General features: G+C 37.7%; 2 protein-coding genes across 3 annotated transcripts; one reads left to right on the forward strand and one right to left on the reverse strand.

Moving 5' to 3' along the window:
• Window positions 1–1733: 1733 nt before the first annotated feature.
• On the forward strand, window positions 1734–10728 carry LOC127454064 (FAST kinase domain-containing protein 3, mitochondrial-like). Of its 2 annotated transcripts, XM_051721014.1 has the most exons (8): window positions 1734–1790; window positions 4169–4300; window positions 5297–6730; window positions 6813–6901; window positions 7860–8034; window positions 8579–8648; window positions 8743–8857; window positions 9884–10728. In XM_051721014.1, the coding sequence occupies exons 3-8, from the start codon at window positions 5323–5325 to the stop codon at window positions 9980–9982; spliced, it is 1956 nt and encodes a 651-aa protein (XP_051576974.1). In that variant the 5' UTR covers window positions 1734–1790; window positions 4169–4300; window positions 5297–5322; the 3' UTR covers window positions 9983–10728. The 2 variants fall into 2 exon arrangements, with proteins under 2 accessions (XP_051576974.1, XP_051576982.1); XM_051721022.1 differs by lacking the exons at window positions 1734–1790; window positions 4169–4300 and having other exon boundaries at window positions 4487–6730.
• On the reverse strand, window positions 10314–21958 carry LOC127454262 (charged multivesicular body protein 5-like). Its single transcript, XM_051721351.1, has 8 exons — window positions 21802–21958; window positions 17322–17426; window positions 17064–17110; window positions 13996–14089; window positions 12123–12194; window positions 11868–11976; window positions 11007–11122; window positions 10314–10745 (listed from the first exon to the last, which is right to left on the reverse strand). The coding sequence occupies exons 1-8, from the start codon at window positions 21868–21870 to the stop codon at window positions 10695–10697; spliced, it is 663 nt and encodes a 220-aa protein (XP_051577311.1). The 5' UTR covers window positions 21871–21958; the 3' UTR covers window positions 10314–10694.
• Window positions 21959–22168: the final 210 nt, after the last annotated feature.

Below are 22168 nucleotides of genomic sequence, written 5' to 3' on the forward strand. Positions count from 1 at the left end.
AACCCTTGGATTTAATAACTGGTCGATCCTCCTCTGGCAGTGATAACATCAACCAAGCGTTTCCGTTAGCTGCGGATTAGACCTGCACAACGTTCAGGAGGAGTTTTGGACCATTCTTCCTTACAGAACTGCTTCAGCTCAGACATAATCATAACATGTCTGGTGTCTCTCTTGAGGTCATTCCACAGCATCTCTATTGTTTGTTTTTTTGTGTGTGTTTTTTTTTTAAGCCATTCTGCAGTGGATCTACTTCGATGTTTAGGGTCATTGTCCTGCGGCATCACCCAACTTCTACTGAGCTTCAGCTGGCACACAGCCACTCTGACATTATCCTGTAGGATATCTTGTCATACTTGGGAATTAATTTTTCACTCGATGATGGCAAGCGGTCCAGGCCCCGAAGCAGCAAAGCAGCCCCAAATCATGATGCTCCCTCCACCGTACTTCACCGTTGGGATGATGTTTTCATGTTGGTATGTGGTGGACCTTTTTACACCATACGAAGTGCTGCGTGATCTTCTCAAACAATTCAACCTTAGTTTCATCAGTCTACAAAACATTTTTCCAAACTTGGCAAACTTCAGGCGCACAGCAATGTTTTTATTTGTCAAGAAGTGGCTTCCTTCGTGCCTGTTTAGTGTTTTCCGTATAGTAAATGCATGAACAGAGATGTTAACCAGTTCCAATGATTCCTTCAAGTTTTCAGCTATCACTCTAGGGTTTTTTTTTTTTTTTTACCTCAATGAGCATTCTGTGGTGTGCCCTTTGAGTCATCTTGGCTGGACGGCCACTTCTAGTGAGAGTACCCACAGTACTAAATCGTCTCCATTTATAGACAGTGTGTCTAACTGTGGACAGATGAATATCTCAGCTCTTCAAGATAACTTTGTAACCCTTTCCAGCTTTATACAAGCAACAATTCTTGCTCGTATGTCTTCCGAAATTTATTTTTTGCGAGGCATGGTCCACGTCAGCAGATGCTGCTTGTGAATAGCAAACACAAAATGTTTGAGTGCTTTTTATAAGTCAAAGTAGCTCTAACCCACACCTCCAATCTCATTTCATTAATTGGATGTAAGGTTTGCCAAATCCTGACTCAAATTAGCTTTAGGGGTTCACTTACTTTTTCCACATCACTGTGAAAGTTTAATGGGATGTTTTCAATAAAGACATGAAAGATTATACATGTTTGTGTGTTGTTATCTTAAGCACATTGTGTTTGTCTATACTTGTGACTTTGATGAAGATAAGATCACATTTTATGACCAATTAATGCAGAAAACCAGATAATTCCAAAAGGTTCACATACTTTGTTTTGTCACTGTATGTTCATATTATAATATACAACTAACAACAATAATAATATAATTATAAATATGTTAGTAATTGAATAAATGATCAATACCTTTATTATTACTAAATTATTTTTATTTATTTTATATATATATAATTAAAAGTACATGATTTATAACATAATCTAAATCCATGAATATGAAATATAAAACATATATAATATAAATATAAAATGTGTTCTTATCTCAGACTGTTTAATACAGAGTATTATGCAAATATCGTAAATCTGAAACATTTGCTTCACATAAAAAAAAATAAAAAATCCAATTCTTGAAAAAGTAAAAACAAAAACAATAACGAGGGCGGAGTCTCGCCACACTCTTTCCCCGCCCACAAAAACGTAATGACCAATCAGAATTCAGCTTTCAGAGTTCATGCGCAGTAGTTACAGGACCATGCCGGGTTTGTGTGATCTGCACTTCGCTGGTGTTTCCGAGGTAACTGTGTTTATTTGATTACATTGTTCAGTATTTGTGTATTACATCATGAAACGATTACTGTGTTCCTTTGTTGTATCGTTGAATGGTCACTGTGGTTTATTCTCGATTTCACGCGAACACTGCTCTATAACACGACTTCCGCATGAGGTACAAGGGCAAAGCGTGTTTCATGGAGCTTTCATGTAGTTAGAAATAATGATAATTTTCCACTTTGTAATTTTTTTAAGATTTGTTGGCACAGCGTAACCTCACTACTATTTCTCAAGATTCATATGAACAAACACGAAGAACTCGTGCATTAAAGTGAAGATTTATTAAATGCTGGTACTTAAATCCCCCCAAATTTTTCAGGACATGGTTATTTAATATTTCACTCCTAATTTAAAAGAAAATGATATGTTGCGTAAAGAAAATAAGCTTGTTTTAAGGACCATTTTTGTATTGTTTTCATGACAATTAAGCACCCGCACATGTCTTTACTGTAATGGGAACAATTAGATTTTATTTATATAGACAGTACACGGTAGCAGTTGTTGTTCTGCCTGTAATTTATTAAAGTAATATATCTAATGAGTAAAGTAATCAAAAGTAAAACATCAACTTGCATTATAATAATGAGTATTGGGAGGGAGTGCTTAATTGCCATTAAATATATATATATATATATATATATATATATATATATATATATATATATACAGTTGTGGGCAAAAATATTGGCACCCTTGGTAAATATGTAAAAAGAAGGCTTTGAAAAAAATCTGCATTGTTTATCCTTTTGATCTTTCATTCCAAAAAAATCACAAAAATCTAACATTTAATTGAAGTAAAACAATTCAGATTTCTCATTATTAAATAAATATTTTTCTCCTAAACACATTGGCTACAATTATTGGCACCCTTTTATTCAATACTTTATGCAACCTCCCTTTGCCAAGATAAAAGCTCAGAGTCTTCTCCTATAATGCCTAATGAATTTGGAGAACACATGGCAAGGGATCCGAGACCATTCGTCCATACAGAATCTCTACAGATCCTTCAAATTCAGAGGTCCATGTTGGTGGACTCTCCTCTTCAGTTTAGCCCACAGACTTTCTATGGGGTTCAGGTCAGGGGACTGGGATGGCCATGGCAGAACCTTGATTTTGTGGTCAGTGAACCATTTTTGTGTTGATTTTGATCCAACCAGGGCCTATTTTAAGCTTTCTGGCAGAGACAGTCAGGTTTTGATGTTTTATTTGTTGGTATATGATAGAGTCCGTGACGCCATGTATCCGAACAAGATGTCCAGGACCTCTGGCATAAAAACAGCCCCACAACATTAAAGATCCACCACCATATTTAACCGTGGGCATGAGGTGCTTTTCCATATGGCTACCTCTCTGTGTGCACCAAACTAATCTCTGGTGTTTGCTGCCAAAAAGCTCTATTTTTGCTTCATCTGACCATAGAACCCGGTCCCATTTGTAGTTCCAGTAGTGTCTGGCGAACTGAAGATGCTTGAGTTTGTTGTTGGATGAGAGCAGAGGCTTTTTTTCTTGAAACCCTCCCAAACAACTTGTGATGATGTAGGTGATGTCAGATTTTTATTTATTTATTTTTGTTTTACTTTCTGACCCAAAGACCCAACTAATTTTTGCAGTTCTCCAGCTGTGATCCTTGGAGATTCTTTGGCCACTTGAACCATCCTCCTCACCGTGCGTGGAGACAATATAGACACACGTCCTTTTTCAGGCCGATTCTTAAGATCTCCAGTTGATTGGAACTTCTTAATTATTGCCCTGATGGTGGAAATGGGCATTTTAAATACTTTGGCTATTTTCTTATAGCCACTTCCCATTTTGTGAAGCTCAACAACCTTTTGCTGCACATCAGAACTATATTCTTTAATCTAACCCATTGTGATGGATGACTAAGGGAATTTGGCCTGTGTGTTACCTCATATTTATACTCCTGTGAAACAGGAAGTCATGGCTGAACAATTTCATGTTCCTAATCACCCAGGTGTAATAAAAATGTAAAATATGAATGGGAATATACTTCCCCCAGATATATTTTACTCATAAGAATTTCTAGGGGTGCCAATAATTGTGGCCAATGTGTTTTGGAGAAAAATATTTATTTAATAATGAGATGTTTCCCCTCTTTCAATTGTTTTACTTAAATTAAACATTAGATTTTTGAGAATTTTTGAATGAAAGATCAAAAGGATAAACAATGCAGATTTTATTTTCACAGCCTTTTTTGCTCATATTTACCAAGGGTACCAATATTTTTGGCCACTACTGTATATATTAAAATCTAAATGTCTTAAATAGGCTTTATTCTTTTTGCCAATAATAATAATTCTTCTTCTTTTGTCTTTATGGTCAAAGGTTATTATTACAGTTTCAATGTTAATTCAGTCAATCATGCAGCATTAATGGATATCATACCAGTATCTCAGAAGTCAAAGTCTGCTGGTTTCAGAGTGTTTTAGATGGTTTCCCTCATCATGTAACCTATGGGTAAGTGCCATTTTCACAACCGGCACGTCCATTTTAGCCATTTTGTTCCACATTAACATAAGATCAAGAAAGAATAAGAATTAAATATAACATGTTCTTAAGTGTGCCAACCCTTCTACATATTGTGGCTATTATTATAGCTTATATATATATATATATATATATATATATAATATAAGAAATACAATTTGTTATTAATTATAAATAAAAACCATTGGTTTTTCATATTGCCGTTTTCATGCTTATTACTGATATGCTGATGGTTTTAATTTGGTCAATAATTGGCTGATAAATATTGGCAGCTGATGCATCGGTGCATCCCTAGTTAATTTTGTTATACATTTTTCCAGGGCTTTGCAGATGTGCATTTCTGAAAACTTCCAAAAACTAGATATAGGTATTGCACTAAACGAAAAGCCAAGTGTCGCTTATTTTTTTTTAATTAGTATTATTATTGTTTTTATGTCAATAAATAAAGGTACATTTCTAGTTTCAACATTATTTGTACTTAAGATCTTTTTTTTTTTGGACAAGAAAAAATAGGTTTTGACCCACATTTGGTTTTCAGCCGTTAAAAATGGGTAAAATGTAACAATTTACAGATCGCTGGTATTTAACCTTAAAAATGAACATACTTCGGAAAAACAACTAAAAAGTGTTTACTTCCCATTTGTGTACTCACATAATTGGCATATAATGCAACAAGGGGTGCTGAAGTCAACTAATTTTAGTAAAAGACCTACTAATCTCTGTGTTAAAATAAAATAATGATGCTGCCACCTTTCTTAGGTTATTTTTTTAACCTGTAGTTTTGCTCCAAAATCATTAGCGAAAATGGTCATTTTGACTCCCCTCTACAAAATAATGGATTACTCTGTAAATATTGATCCATTGCATTTAAAATTTTAGCTTTCATTATCATTTATGTTTATCATTTATAACCTCTGGTTGAGTTGACCCATAATAAACATGTTCTGTCTTTTGTTGTGACTGTAGATTGAGGATGTTGTAGCACTTTTTCAATGGCCAAAACACTGGCACTGAGGTGGCATTTGCTTAGGCATTTGGGAGCCCAAGTCCTTCAATCGTTGGTGGTGTTTCCGGGTAAGCATCTATGCTCTCCCTGTCTTCGGACGTCCAGTGTGTATTCTCTCAGTCAAAGAGGTGTATGCACCACAACACGAGATCCACTCTTCCTTGTCGCTGGACCTGTTCGTCCTTATCAAGAGCTTCTTGTGAGTGGAAATGGTCTATCGTGGTTGCACCACCTGACTTCTGATGAGGATCACACATTTACAAACCGCTTGTCTTCCTGTACAACATCTCAGGAAGTTCTACGTCTCCTGCGATCTCACCCTGAGCTCTCGGGTGCAGCATCAGCTTCCGTCCTTCACCGATTGGCTGACTTGGAGAAGGATGGTGCCGGTGGTCTTCAGAACCCACAAGTCCTGCTGTCAGATGTGGTCTTGAACAAACTTTGTCAAAGACTGGTGCAAGAGTCCGCTGTGTTGGAGGATGACGTGGTGATTCGAGCTCTAGTGGGATGCACACGGCTCTACCTTGACCCTTGGAGTCGCCTGGTGGTAAGGCTGGTGTCCGAGAGTCAGAAGAGGCTGGACTCAGGACGGTTAAGTGTTGAAGCACTCTGTGGGTTAGCGAGGGCTTTATTTGCGTTGGAAGGGCCTGATTGTGGAATGCTAAAACAGGCCATGACGCAGCTCCAAAATAAAGACCCGGCCCGATGTAGTGCAACAGACCTAGTGGCAGTTTACCGTACGCTAGCATCTGGTTTGGGTGAGGATGGACGCTACCTGGAGCTTCTGAATGAAATGAATGCTCAAGCACTTCGATTAGCGCACCGAATGGACCCAGTTGTGGTTAGTGAGGTTTTAGGCGCTCTAGTCACACTGGGACAGACGCAAGCATTGCCACTAGTTATTGCGCTCTGCAAGCAAGCTGTCCGTCATGTGCAAAACTTCGCAGATGCAGAACTGACAGTGGTGTTGTCAGCACTTATGCACTATGGACACAGTGATCACTTTCTTGTTGAAGCTCTTGAGCGCCACGTGCCTAAGATCGCCTTCAGTGCTCATGCAGAAACCATAACCAAAGTGATGCAATATTTTGGGCAACGACGCATTCTTTCTCCGCCTGTTTTTAATGCGGTGGCTGAGAGTTTTGTATACCGTGCAGAGGAGTACTCCACGTGGCAGGTGTCACAGCAGATAGTCGCGCTGGGAGTTTTGGGATACGTGCCGCCTGATGCGGGGAGATTGTTCCGAAAGGTGGAGTTGGTATTGAATGCCCGATTTTCACAATTTCACCCCAAAGCTCTTCTAGATCTACTGCACGCCTGTACACTGCTACAGAGGTACCCGCTGAACTTCGTCTCAAAAGTCTTCAGCCCTTACTTTATGCAGCAGCTACAGGGTAAGAAAGCAACATGTCTTTGTTTATACAGTACCATTTCGTAAAAATTGTTTCAATAATGTCTTTCAACTTCTTTGCAAAGCTGAGGAGGACAGCGGAATGGATCGCACAGTGCTCGCTCAACTCACCCAGCTCTACATGACTGTGAAGCTGGAGTGTCCATTCTATGATGTGAGTGAAACTGCATTGTTTAGAATAAAGGGGCATTCACACTGGACTTTAAAGTGATTGTTCACCCAAATCGTTCACCAAAACATTGGACACAGCAAACATGAACCTGCCTAGAATATGCTTGCATTTCCGCTCTCGCACATTCACATGCATATGAATATAAGTATATGGAAGTCAATTTAAGGGGTCCTGGGTTGCTCAGTGAGTAAAGATGCTGACTAGAACACCCTGGAGTCACAAGTTCGAATCCAGGGTGTGTTGAGTGACTCCAGCCAGGCGTTCTTGGCAACCAATTGGACTGGTTGCCAGGGTGGGTAGAGTCACATGGGTTACCTTCCTCGTGGTCGCTATATGGTGGTTCTCGCTCTCGGTGGGGCACATGGTGAGCCTTGCGTGGATGCTATGGTGAATGGCATGAGCCTTTATATGCGCTAAGTCTCCGCGGTAACACGCTCAGCAAGGCACGTGATAAGATGCGAGATGTGTGACTGAGATTCGTCCTCCATCACCCGACTGAGGCGAGTAACTGCGCCACCAAGAGGAATCAAAGAGCTTTGGGAATTGGGCATGCCAAATTGGGGATTAAAGGGGCTAAAAACAAAAAACAAAGTCACTTTAAGGCCCCAAACATATTCTACGCAAGAACGCAAATGCTCCTTGTGTCAATGCATTCCGAAATGTGTCAGAACACAATTCATCACGCAATACAGAGTCATGTTGCATTCTCAACACACCCACTATAGCGGAGTGCCTACTTTTTCAGCCATTGTGGTTCCGAAAGTATTTTTTCCATTTAATGTTTTCCCACAAGGATGCATATTATGTACAACCAATAACACACTTGCAGTGTGTTGGCTGAACATTTGTGTCTGCATTTGCATACTTGTGTAGATTATGTTTCTGGCCATTATATATTTGTGTTGCTTGTCTATTCACAACCAACAATTTGTGTTTGAAGGGTCTACGGCTGTCGCCCAAGTTTCGTGTTAAGTCATTTTTGGCCCCAAGACAGTCACTGGAAACTCAGGTTGAACCTCAACTCTACAACGCTGTGAAATATGGACTAGTGGATCTGCTGGGAGCTCGATCCTACTTCGCTTCTAGAGTACTCACTCCATATTGCTATACACTAGGTATATATCACACATCCTGGAAGTAAAGTTTGGTTATAAATGTCTATTACAGAACTGCTCACACTAAAGGCCCATATATACTTCATACAAAATAGAACAATGGATGGGTAAGACGTAATTTAGAACAAAACATGGCCAAAAAGAAGGTGTTTTGCTTTAGTTTCGGTGGTTCAGAACAGCTCACATGAGCAACTTTTAGGAAAACTTCTAACCAGCTGCTAAACATCTTGATGCCTTTGGTCCACATCATTGGTAGGTGTGACCTGAGGCTCCACCTACTACTTTGTTTATGTTTTTCAGTCAGTATTCAATGTGCAAACACTGGCTTGCAAGACCATGTCATGCATTTTTTTTTCTTCGTTCAATTAGTCTACAAAAGGAATCAAATCTACTCAAATACTCTCAAGTGCCCATTAACTCATGTGCCATCTGCAAAAGGTTTTTAAATTCATAAGAAACAAATTAACTCCCGTTGTGTCCAAACGTTTGACTGGTACTGTATCTCTGTGATTATATATGCTGTGAATCGTCTGTCTCTCTTCAGATGTTGAGATAAAACTAGATGAGGAAGGATATGTCCTGCCTGCTTGCCATATAGATGAAGTCCACAAAAGGTAATGCATGTCTTGCTATTTGCATTTTAAGCATATTTGTGAGAATGCGTGCATGCATGCACTAAACCTAGTGCACACATTTGTGAATTATCAGAATCGCCGTCTGTATTGATGGGCCAAAGCGCTTCGCTGAAAATGCAAAAGAGCTTCTGGGCAAGGAATCTATCAAGCAACGACATCTGAGGATTCTGGGATATGATGTTGTTCAGGTAAAACATTCATTAATTGTTGACTTGTTTGAAAAAGAGCTGCATCAAGATTCTTTAAAAACAAATCTACTTTGGGGGCCTGGGTAGCTCAGTGGTAAAGACGCTGGCTACCACCCCTGGAGTTCGCTAGTTCAACTCCAGCCAGGTCTCCTAAGCAACCAAATTGGTCTGGTTGCTAGGGAGGGTAGATGGTCACATGGGGTAACCTCCTCGTGGTCGCTATAATGTGGTTCGTTCTCAGTGAGTTGAGCGTGGATGCCGCGATGGATGGCGTGAAGCCTCCACATGTGCCATGTCTCCGTTGCAACATGCTCATCAAGCCACGTGATAAGATGCGCGGGTTGATGGTCTCAGACGCAGAGGCAGCTGGGATTTGTCCTCCGCCACCCGGAGTGAGGCGAATCACTACGTGACCACAAGGACTTAAAAGCACATTGGGAATTGGCCATTCAAAATTGGGAGAAAAGGGGGGAAAAAATTAAATAAAATCTACTTATTGTTTCACAGAAAAAAAAAGAAAAGAAAAGCATATAGGTTTGTAACAACATGAGGATATAATAGCAGAATTTTCATTTTTGGGTGAACTATTCTTTGAAGTGTATTTGTACTATTTTCCCAAAAATCATCATTCATCACCAACAATTAGTCTGTTTAGTTAGTAGGATCCAAACCAGTACGTTTGCCACTATGGACTTACAGTGCATTCAGAAAGTATTCAGAGCCCTTCATTTTTTTTTCCACATTTTGTTTGTTATGGACTTGAGGCTGTAATTGCTACCAAAGGTGCTTCAACTATGTACTGAGTTAAGGCTCTGAATACTTATGTCAGTGTGATATTTCAGTTTTTTCTTTTTAATACATTTGCAAAGTTATCAAATATCTGTTTTTTGCTGTGCCATTATGGGGTATGGAGTGTAGATTGATGTGAAGTTTAAAGCATTTTAGCATAACAAAATGTGGGGGAAAATGAAGGGGTCTGCATACGTTCTGAATGCACTGTAGTTTTTTTTCTCTTTCTTTCAACAGATTCCATATTATGAGTTTGAGAAACTTAAGGACAGAAAAGACGTCGTGGAATATCTTCACAAGAAGATCTTCCCTCACAGCTACAGACTCAGCTGGTGAATGCTGGCTCACCAAATCCCTCATCTAACTCATATTTCTCAGTCAACATTCAATGCACTTAGTGGACATATTGGGTAGACAATTTGTCCCCCACATACAGAAACATTTGTTGTATTTTTGATTTATTTTTAGCTTTTTAAATTCTAAGTCAATTGCACAGTTTGTGTAAAGTGCTATGTAATTTATTATAATAAAAGAGCTACAAGATTTTGATATGTTGGTTCTTCAGTCAACATTTCTACTTTGTCCCTCAGACTTTTCGTTGTTGCCAAACGTGAACCATATTGCTGCATTATGGAACAATAATGCACAATATTTCATTGAAAATGTATGAAATATATAATAATTTATTATATTTGCTTTCAGTAGGCAACACTGTATTGCATTACAAAGTAAACCAACTACAGGTGTCTATCTTTTAGAAAACAGGATAGATCATGGCAACAGTATCCCAATAGAAAATAATGAAACTCAGAGCCCAAAGATTAATTATGAAAGCAGACTATGAAGGACACATTCCTTATGAAGCAATAAAAGGTTAGAGTCAAGACTGAGATTGAAGGCAGGACTGTTTTAGTCTTGACACTGAAGTTGTTAATCTTTGTCCTGGTGTTTCATTGTAAAGTACGTGTGTGTGTGTGTGTGTGTGTGTGTGTGTAAATATTTGTCCAAGTCTTTTGAGGGTTTGGGGTTGTGTAGTGTTGTCATTCCATTATGAGGCTGAAATCTGAGGAAGGCCAAATTCGTCCACCAGAACTCCATCCTGTTTGTACAAAAAAAACAAAATAAAAACATATTAGTTACCCAAAATCGGTTCTTTGTGTGAAAAGTTAAATGGCCATTTTCAATTGGTTTTTTTTTTGCATCACGATTCCATTAAAAGCTATATATCGTTACTGACCCAAATTTTGGAAATACTGTGGTATCATTTTTGCTTATAATCGCCAACCCCCAAAAAAATTCTAGTGTGCCATTCTGAACAAACTGATAGTTTCAGCATGTACCTTCCATTAAGTGCACTTACCCGGTGGGTGCTTTTGTCTCCTGGTACTCCCACGGGTATAGATGGAGCTGAGGAGGCCTCGTCCAGATATGAGTTGTCATCGTCCAATAGGAGATCATCACCAAGTGCATTCAGCTCTAATGGTGCAAATAAAATACATATTTGAAACCTTTACACATTACAACTGAATTTTAAACTTTTTACCAGACCCTCATCATTTATTTTTGAAAATTATTACAATCAATTTTTCAAAACTTACGACGTCATTTCCACCATACTAAATAAACTACATTGCCCCTAATAATGTTTAAAAAAAATTAGTGTACTTGTTAACCAAGTCGGCAAAAGTGTCAGTGCAGAGCATGTCGGAGATTAAATATGAGACAAGTGATGTTTGAAGAAAACAAAGAAAATTCAATGTAAATATCACTTGTGAGCAGAATATTTTTTTTTTGGCCATCATTTCCAGTCAAGCTGTAATTTAGCCAAATTATTCAAAAAGTGTAAAAATATTATATAATTGTGTGTATTTAGGACTTTTAAAATGTTAGCTATGAAATTAGCCATCAGCAAGACATTTCCACCACAGAATTCTATTAAACACAATAGAGAATCTGAGATGTGCTGGAAATGTTCATGACTTCATGAATCTTTTAAGGAAACATTACTTTCCAGAAGTCTGCAGTGCTAAAAGTGCCCGGAGTAAAAAAAACACCGACATATGGTTTATACAAAGTATGAAATGTACAGAATAATACAATGTGCAAAATGAGAAGACCAAGATGTTCAGCGTCTCACCAGGTTTTGCAAATATAACTCACTGGCTAGACTGCTCAACTGAGAAAAACAAAACATACTTCCTCCAGGCTTGTTTTAACTAACCTGCTTCCAGGTCGTCTTCATCGATGTCTGGCGTCCCATAGCTGCGGCTCATAGCCTCCTGCACCTCATTGGCATCTTCCATCATGTCCTCCAACTGATCCTGCAGATCCTGCAGAATAAACAGCAAAGCAATTTCTACGATCAATATGTGCAACTGTGTTTTACATCACAAAATGTTCGGAGGGAGTGAGACTTTCTATATCAGCATGTCAGTACTTTCACATAAACAGAAATCTGGGCTGAAAAGAATCTTACCTCAATCTGATCAATTTTAACATTCTTGTACGCTTTCTTCATTTCTTTGGCTCCAATTTTCATTGCATCTACCTGTTTTAAACACATTAACCAGCATACAAACAATTATTTTTCATGCATAGGCCTATAGTAATGTTGATTACGAAATAAGGTTGAAAGCGTTCTTTGGTAACACTTAACAATAAGGTTGTAAACAATAACATTAGTTAACATAAAATAATGAAAAATACTTTTATGGCATTTATTCATCTTGGTTAATGATCATTTCAATCTATAAAGTTATAATGTAATGTTATATAAGTTACAAGGTATACGTTAAAATAAGTGTCTACATTATGAACTAACAATACAGTACGAAGGTATATTTTTGAGCATTATATATAACATTAAGCAAGATAAAAGAATTCTGAAATTATATACTAATATATATATATATATATATATACACACACACACACACACACATATTATATATATATATATGTGTGTGTGTGTGTGTGTATATATGTATATATATACAGGTGCATCTCAATAAATTAGAATGTTGTGGAAAAGTTCATTTATTTCAGTAATTCAACTCAAATTGTGAAACCCGTGTATTAAATAAATTCAATGCACACAGACTGAAGTAGTTTAAGTCTTTGGTCCTTTTAATTGTGATGATTTTGGCTCACATTTAACAAAAACCCACCAATTCACTATCTCAAAAAATTAGAATATGGTGACATGCCAATCAGCTAATCAGCTCAAAACACCTGCAAAGGTTTCCTGAGCATTCAAAATGGTCTCTCAGTCTGGTTCACTAGGCTACACAATCATGGGGAAGACTGCTGATCTGACAGTTGTCCAGAAGACAATCACTGACACCCTTCACAAGGAGGGTAAGCCACAAACATTCATTGCCAAAGAAGCTGGCTGTTCACAGAGTGCTGTATCCAAGCATGTTAACAGAAGGTTGAGTGGAAGGAAAAAGTGTGGAAGAAAAAGATGCACAACCAACTGAGAGAACCGCAGCCTTATGATTGTCAAGCAAAATCGATTCAAGAATTTGGGTGAACTTCACAAGGAATGGACTGAGGCTGGGGTCAAGGCATCAAGAGCCACCACACACAGACGTATCAAGGAATTTGGCTACAGTTGTCGTATTCCTCTTGTTAAGCCACTCCTGAACCACAGACAACATCAGAGGCGTCTTACCTGGGCTAAGGAGAAGAAGAACTGGACTGTTGCCCAGTGGTCCAAAGTCCTCTTTTCAGATGAGAGCAAGTTTTGTATTTCATTTGGAAACCAAGGTCCTAGAGTCTGGAGGAAGGGTGGAGAAGCTCATAGCCCAAGTTGCTTGAAGTCCAGTGTTAAGTTTCCACAGTCTGTGATGATTTGGGGTGCAATGTCATCTGCTGGTGTTGGTCCATTGTGTTTTTTGAAAACCAAAGTCACTGCACCCGTTTACCAAGAAATTTTGAAGCACTTCATGCTTCCTTCTGCTGACCAGCTTTTTAAAGATGCTGATTTCATTTTCCAGCAGGATTTGGCACCTGCCCACACTGCCAAAAGCACCAAAAGTTGGTTAAATGACCATGGTGTTGGTGTGCTTGACTGGCCAGCAAACTCACCAGACCTGAACCCCATAGAGAATCTATGGGGTATTGTCAAGAGGAAAATGAGAAACAAGAGACCAAAAAATGCAGATGAGCTGAAGGCCACTGTCAAAGAATCCTGGGCTTCCATACCACCTCAGCAGTGCCACAAACTGATCACCTCCATGTGTGAGATGCACCTGTATATATATATATGTATGTGTGTGTGTGTGTGTGTGTGTGTGTGTGTGTATATATATATATATTTTATTTATATGAGTATACTGTATTCTTACAGTTGTTTTGGTGTCTTTAAGGGACTGGATGGTGTAGTTCGCCTGCTCCATGTTGAATGACTGCTGCATCAACTGATCTCTCTGCCCTTCATACCTGAATACGAGAATAATCTTTAATATTTTACAGTAATATTAAAAAGATTCAGTCACAGATAAATTTACAGCACTTTTTAACAAGCTTTGGAACACAATTAGACCAATCAGATTTCCTCTGTGTAGAGCACTTAGTGAATACAATACTACAAGTATTTTATTTAGGATTTTAGAGCTTTGTAGGGTCGAATCACAACCTTAAATGGATAAATGAGAATTATATCATCATTTAATCACCTTAATGTTGTTCCAAACCCATATGACAGCTTCAGTCACCATTCACTTTCATTGCATCTTTTTTCCATACAATGAAAGTGAAAGGTGACTAACATCTGAGGTTCTGCCTAACATCTCCTATTTTGCTTGGTACCACATGAGGGTGAGTAAATGATGGCCGAATTTTCATTTGGGGGTTACATTTTTCATTTAAGCATAGATATTTAAGTGCACTTACTAGAGGTTGACTGATATATCGGCGCCAATAGTTGTTTTTTGGTGCAATCGGTTATCGGCAAAAATCAAAGCCGATAGTTGTCAATAGTTTTTTTTATATTACTATAAATTTTTTATACGCTTAGAGATACGTTAATAGTAGTGGTCAACCTATATTGCACAGGCCGTTAAATCGGCCGATATTTGTTATTTTTTAATTATCGGCATCGGGCGATACATTTTCCCCATTGGCCGATTTGTTTCTTGAGGGCGCAGAAGATCGCCTGCTTGCATGTGAAGCGACTGAGACGTAAACGACCAATCACAGTTAGTTTTTTTGTTACGTGCCATCGTGTTACTACAATAATAGACCGGTGTGCAATACAGTCTCTTTAAACGGTCCGCATATCAGACGCGTTTGAGCTCATAATGTAAAGTGCTCGCCTGTTTCATTCTCCCTCTCTCTCCTCAACAGTTCCCTGTAACTTTTAACTGTCTTGTCTAATGATAAAAAGGCAAATATCATACTTCTATCATGTACCCTCTGCAATATGTGGATGTCTCGTTTAATCAGATGTAATTCACGAACCTCACGAAAATCCAGCCGGTTCTTACTGTCGTGCGCTCATCTAATAATATCTTCCTCTGAAGCGTGTATTCCATCAGCCAGCATCAAAACTTCAGGATCAGGATCAAAAGTTCCTCTGATTCACAAATCATGACAGTCAGTCCGTGACAATCCAAGCAGCTGATTCAGCCCATTTAAACTGTTTTTAAAACTGATTGAGGCTTTCGCTAGATCTGAATGAGCGCGTTGGTGCAACTTCAAAATAAAAGCGCTTCATGTGAGCTATGAGTAAATGTCATATTCACTGTGCACTGTTTGTGCAATTGGTTTGATTCTGTATTCTGTGAGAAAATGCAATTACTAATGGGCACATGCCATCCATGCTGTAAAGTTATTTCCTTTCTAATATACAAACAATTTCTTCATGTGCAAATACATTACAAAAATGTGATGACTAAACAGAAATCAGAAGAAACTGCGATCTCCCATTTAAAATACCATCTTTTTTAATCAATCTTTATTTTTTTTTGCAAAGGTAAAGTTTTATGTGAAATTGAGTAAATGTAGGGCTAAATAAGAAACTTTATATTTATGTTATTTACTATATTTAACTGTGTGATATATCAGCCTATCGGCCACCCCGCTCTCTGGATATCGGCACCAGCCATTAAAGAAACAATATCAGTCGACAGCTAGTTAATAGATAAACGTTTGACTGACAGTGTCCCAAGAGAAAATAGAAAAGGTCTATTTTTATTACCGGATCACCGATGATCTACTGATGATGAATGATAATCTACTGTTGAGGAATTACTGCTTATACTAGGCCTGTCGCGATTGATAAATAATCATCTGATCGCGGTTATTTGAGATAACGGCGATTATTGTGCACTTCAAATTCCAATTACTATTTTAAGCAAGTATATAAATGCCATCAACTGCACGTCTGTGTGTCATTCAGTTGAAATCAGAGAGTCACTGAACCGCACCACGGATGTCAACCAGGACAGCTCCTGCCCGAAAGAGTGCCTGAAGCGCTTCTCAAGCTGCGCCAAACTCCCGCGAAAATATAAATGAACAAAAACTTAGCGCTCCGGCTTCACTTTACACGGTTCATACACACAGTGTTAATGACACCCAGCGACAGAGGAGAGACGCACGCTAACTCTATTTCTGTGGAGGTATAAAATGATGAATCTAAATCTCAAAGGTTTAGCTTCATGAGAAATAAGGGCTTGTGGGTTTAATGAAAGAGCATGTGAAAGTGGGAGAAATTAGGACAGAAATATGTTACTATTGCGTAATATAATGTATTATAATATAATAAAAATACATGAAACATTTATATTGTACTTTTTATTAAAAAAAAAAAAAAACTATTATAAAATGAGTTCCATAAACAACAGTGTAAATGTAAAATTGACCAAAACTAATGTTGACTAAAAAGAGAGTATTAAGAAATATTTTAATATTTAAAACATTATTTTTCATGTCATTCAATAGTTTTTTTAAGCCTTAAAAGGAAATCACATATCCCTATTTTATTATTTGCTTTATATATTTGAAGTTAAATATGTAAAAATGACTTCTTAAGGTGTATGAAGCACACATGCACCTTAAGAAATATAAGAATTTATACAACAATTAATCATGAAAGCCCTAAAAACAGACACTTATCGTCGTAATCGCAATTATTTGTTTGCCAATTAATTGTCAGCCAAGTTGCATAATCGTGACAGCCCTTATACACTTAGAGTTAAAAGTTATGGACCAAATATTATTTTTAAATTGCAAAATAAACGGCATCTCGGATTTTATTCGTTTTTGGACTCTTGTAGACTTTTATGTCTGTGCCTGTCACCATAAGGAAAGATTTCATTAACCTTCAATAAATCAATTTTAAAAACTATCACTTAAATAATCAGTTATCAGCCTTTTCTACCAGCATAATTATCGGTCGACCTCTACCACTTACATTCTCTTCTGTTTGAGGACTCGCATGGCTTTCTGTTTCACCATGTTCTAGAAAAGAAGCAGAGAAAACAACTATATGAGAAGACAATGTGATGAAGTCCCTGGCCTAAATCCTCAACGCTGTGTCACACGGTTGCATAAGGAAGGATTTTTGCATTTAGTTCTGATTTAATAAAAGCTCATATTTCAAAGAAAAAAAAAACATTATAATATTTGAGGTGTAGCCATCTTTTGAGCAGGTGTCTAAGCCAAATTTTACCTTTGATGGTCCATCCCTCATTTTCTTCATCTGATCTTTGTACTTCATCAGTTCTGCATCGAGTCTGGCTATCTTCTTATCGACAGACTCTGCTCGTGTGTCGACCTGCAGTTCAGTAAGGGAAGGAAGGGCATTATAGAAGACATTTAACAGTCATAAATAATACATACACAGGATTGGGCAATAATAATGGAGGCCAATGTGATAGAGACAGTCCATGAACGTCAATGGTCCGATATCTAAAAAAACCTCACATTTATTGATCTTGTGCATGTGTTTCCATGCCTTGTAAACTTAAATTGGTATTCTGTGACGTACTGAAGATGTTGTTGTGAACTCTGCGGATTAAAGTATGTCACCAAGATAAAGTCATCAAATTGGCTAAAGAGGTTTTGTTAAAAAAAGAACAAATTGCCCTCATGGTGGGCAATAAAGGTTAAGTAAATAAATCACTGTATTCCACTGTTATCCAGAAGAAGTGTGTTTATGAATTTATAGCTGTCACGGATTTACCATATGATGGTAGAATATCCAGATATTATTATGGATTAGAAACACATTACTTGTTTTAACTTGTTAAGAGAATAGAATGCTTATATATGTATATATATATATATATATACACACACTATATGGACAAAAGTATTGGGACAGCTACACATTACACTTACAGGAGCTTTTATGACATCCCATTCTAAATCCATAGGCATTAATATCGAGTTGGTCCGCCCTTTGCAGCTGTAACAGCTTCCACTCTTCTGGGAAGGCTTTCTACAAGATTTTGGAGTGTGTCTGTTGGAATTGGAAGCATAGAATTTTCCTAAATGTCTTGGTAAGCTGAGGCATTAACATTTCAGAAAAATCTATGCTTCCAACTTTGTGGAAACAGGTTGAGGAAGCCCTTTTCTGTTCCAGCATGACTGTGCCCCAGTGCACAAAACAAGGTCCATAAAGGCATGGTTGGATGAGTTTGGTGTGGAAGAACTTGACTGGCCTGCACAGAGCCCTGACCTCAAGCCTATCGAACACCTTTGGGATGAACTAGAATGGAGATTGCGAGCCAGGCCCTCTCATCCAACATCAGTGTCTGACCTCACAAATGCTCTTCTGGAAGAATGGGCAAACAAATCCAACAGACACACTCCAAAATCTTGTAGAAAGCCTTCCCAGAAGAGTGGAAGCTGTTACAGCTGCAAAGGGCGGACCAACTCGATATTAATGCCTATGGATTTAGAATGGGATGTCATAAAAGCTCCTGTAAGTGTAATGTCTAGGTGTCCCGATACTTTTGTCCATATAGTATATATACATACAGCTCCTAGAAAAAAAATTAAGAGACTGCAAAATGATCAGTTTCTCTGTATTTACTATTTATAGGTATGTGTTTGAGTAAAATTATCATTTTTGTTTTATTCTATAAAGTACTGACAACATTTCTCCCAAATTCCAAATAAAAATATTGTCATTTAGAGCATTTATTTGCAGAAAATAACAATTGGTCGATTTAACAAAACAGATGCAGTGTTTTCAGACCTCGAATAATCCAAAGAAAACAAGTTCATATTCATTTTTAAACAACACAATACTAGAGTTCAGACATCAATATTTGGTGGAGTAACCCTGATTTTCAATCTCAGCTTTCATGCGTCTTGGCATGCTCTCTACCAGTCTTTCACATTGCTGTTGGGTGATTTATGCCACTCCTGGCGCAAACATTCAAACAGCTCGGCTTTGTTTGATGGCTTGTGGCCATCCATCTTCCTCTTGATCACATTCCAGAGGTTTTCAATGGGGTTCAGGTCTGGAGATTGGGCTGACCATGACAGGGTCTTGATCCAGTGGTCCTCCATCCACACCTAGATTGACCTGTCTGTGTGGCATGTAGCATTGTCCTGCTGGAGAAACCAATCCTCAGAGTTGGGGAACATTGTCAGAGCAGAAGGAAGCAAGTTTTCTTCCAGGATAACCTTGTACGTGGTTTGATTCATGCGTCCTTCACAAAGACGAATCTGCCCAATTCCATTCTTGCTGAAGCACCCCCAGATCATCACCGATCCTCCACCTGTTCGTCTAATGGTTAGACGGAGACCTGGAGAGGCCTTCAAGCCACAGTGTCTCGCACCCACTGTGAAATTTGGTGGAGGATCGTTGATGATCTGGGGGTGCTTCAGCAAGGCTGGAATCGGGCAGATTCGTCTTTGTGAAGGACGCATGAATCAAGCCACGTACAAGGTTATCCTGGAAGAAAACTTGCTTCCTTCTGCTCTGACAACGTTCCCCAACTCTGAGGATTGGTTTTTCCAGCAGGACAATGCTCCATACCACACAGACAGGTCAATCAAGGTGTGGATGGAGGACCACCGGATCAAGACCCTGTAATGGTTAGCCCAATCTCCAGACCTGAACCCCATTGAAAATTATTCGAGGTCTGAAAACACCGCATCTGTTTTGTTATTTTGACCAATTGTTATTTTCTGCAAATAAATGCTCTAAATGACAATATTTTTATTTGGAATTTGGGAGAAATGTTGTCAGTACTTTATAGAATAAAACAAAAATGATAATTTTACTCAAACACATACCTATAAATAGTAAATCCAGATAATCTGATCATTTTTGCAGTGGTCACTTAATTTTTTCCAGAGCTGTATATATACACTACTGGTCAAGTTTTGAAACACTTACTCATTCTTTATTATATTTTTTTCTTTCTTCACATTTTAGAATAATAGTGAAGTCATCAAAACTATGGAATAATAGAAATGGAACTATGGGAATTATGTTGTGACCAAACAAAATCCAAAATAAATCAAAACCATTTGTCACCCTTTGCCTAGAATTTGCAGACATGTACTCTTGACATTTTCTCAACCAACTTCTTGAGGTATCACCCTGGGATGCTTTTTAAACAGTATTGAAGGAGTTCCCATCTATGTTGGGCACTTACTGGCTGCTTTTCTTTATTATTTGGTCCAAGTCATCAATTTAAAAAAAAAACAAAACAAAAAAATTATTACATTTTAGTTTTATAATGAAATAAATTAATATGGTGGCACAATTATATTTTTGTCTACAAAACTAATTTTAAACATTTAAGCATACGCCTTCAGATCAAAAGATGTTTAAGATCACGAGAAACATTTCAGTCAAGTGTTTCAAAACTTTTGACCAGTAGTGTGTAATATATATATATATATATATATATATATATATATATATATATATATATATATATAGTACTGTGCAAAATTTTTAGGCAGTTGTGAAAAATGTTGCATAGTGAGGATGTCTTCAAAAATAATGCCATAAATAGTTTTCTTTTATCAGTTAACATCATCTAAAGTCCAGTAAACATAAAAAAGTTAAATCAATATTTGGTGTGACCACCTTTGCCTTTAAAACAGCCCCAATTCTCCTAGATACACCTGGTCACAGTTTTTCTTGGTTGTTGGCAGATAGGATGTTCCAAGCTTCTTGGAGAATTCACCACAGTTCTTCTGTCTATTTAGGCTGTCTCAATTGCTTCTGTCTCTTTATGTAATCTCAGACTGACACGATGTTCAGTGGGGGCCATGACATCTGTTGCAGGGCTCCCTGTTCTTCTATTCTAATCTTTTCTATTTGTAAAAGTAATGTTTGTGAGTCTAACATTTATATTTCCTATTGACACACTAAAGCTGAAGATATAAATGACCATCTTAAGACAAATGCTTTTGTGAAACATCTTATGTGTCTAAGACTTTTGCTCAGTACTGATATATATATATATAAGTGTATATATTTTTATAATTTTTTTGTTGTTTTTACACATCAACGTATGTTGCTATAATAAAATGTATATTTCTGTGATGTGAAAATATTGACCGGGCATGTCAGAAGAAAACAAAATCCTTAGTTGAGTCCTGAACAACATACAATGTAAAACTTAAATAATTAACACAAAAAAGTGGAGTAGATAAAACCCCTAATTATCTTGATAATATAAATACTGAAAAAAAACTGTTAAGTCACTGATATGTAAAAACCAGCAGGACTGGTTCACAATCACACACCCACAACATAAGCCTCCCTCCTTTCCCAGAAACAACTTTTACATCAAATGCCAATAAAAACACAAGCATGTCACTTCTCTAACATAAGCAAACCAATGTGCAACACAATGACAACCATAAAACAACAACAACAACAACAACAACAACAACAACAACAACAACAACAACAACAACAACAACAACAAAGCATCCTCGTAATGTTTATCTATATGGACAACATTTGTTTTGACGTCATGACACAGTAGAACGTGTTTAAATGAATCCTCATCGTTGTCAAAATGAGAAGAAATAGAATTGATCATCTTTAGTCTAATCACATGAAGAAACTGTCCTGTGAATGAGAGACTGAAGCAACAATGACGTCAGAACAAAGTTCCTTTGTTTGTCCGTCTTGACTGTCTATAAAGTTGAAAATAACAAATACATACAGTTGAAATGCAGTCCGTGAGGTTCGGAGGTGGTGCTTTGGGGGTTCCTCGTCCAAAAATACGATTCATCTCGACACTTTTCAGCAATAAACACGTTTAAACAAAGAATAAGAATAAGACAGCCGACTGAGCTGTTTCCACCTGAAAAATACCGGAAGCACTGACGTCATGACGTAACACGGCTGTCACGCGCTCATACGCGTCATTACCGTGATTTGGGCGTTCATTCATTCGGGAAACAATCGGTTTTGGGTGTATCGTGTTATAATTTGCGACTGTCACTATTCTAACGCAAAAGACGCAGTTTAGCCGGATCTTTTTGGAGTAACTTCCTCCTGTGTTCTGCGGCTGTTTTTCTCTATGGAAG

Source organism: Myxocyprinus asiaticus, chromosome 2 (genome assembly GCF_019703515.2).
Source record: "Myxocyprinus asiaticus isolate MX2 ecotype Aquarium Trade chromosome 2, UBuf_Myxa_2, whole genome shotgun sequence".
Taxonomy (NCBI): domain Eukaryota; kingdom Metazoa; phylum Chordata; class Actinopteri; order Cypriniformes; family Catostomidae; genus Myxocyprinus; species Myxocyprinus asiaticus.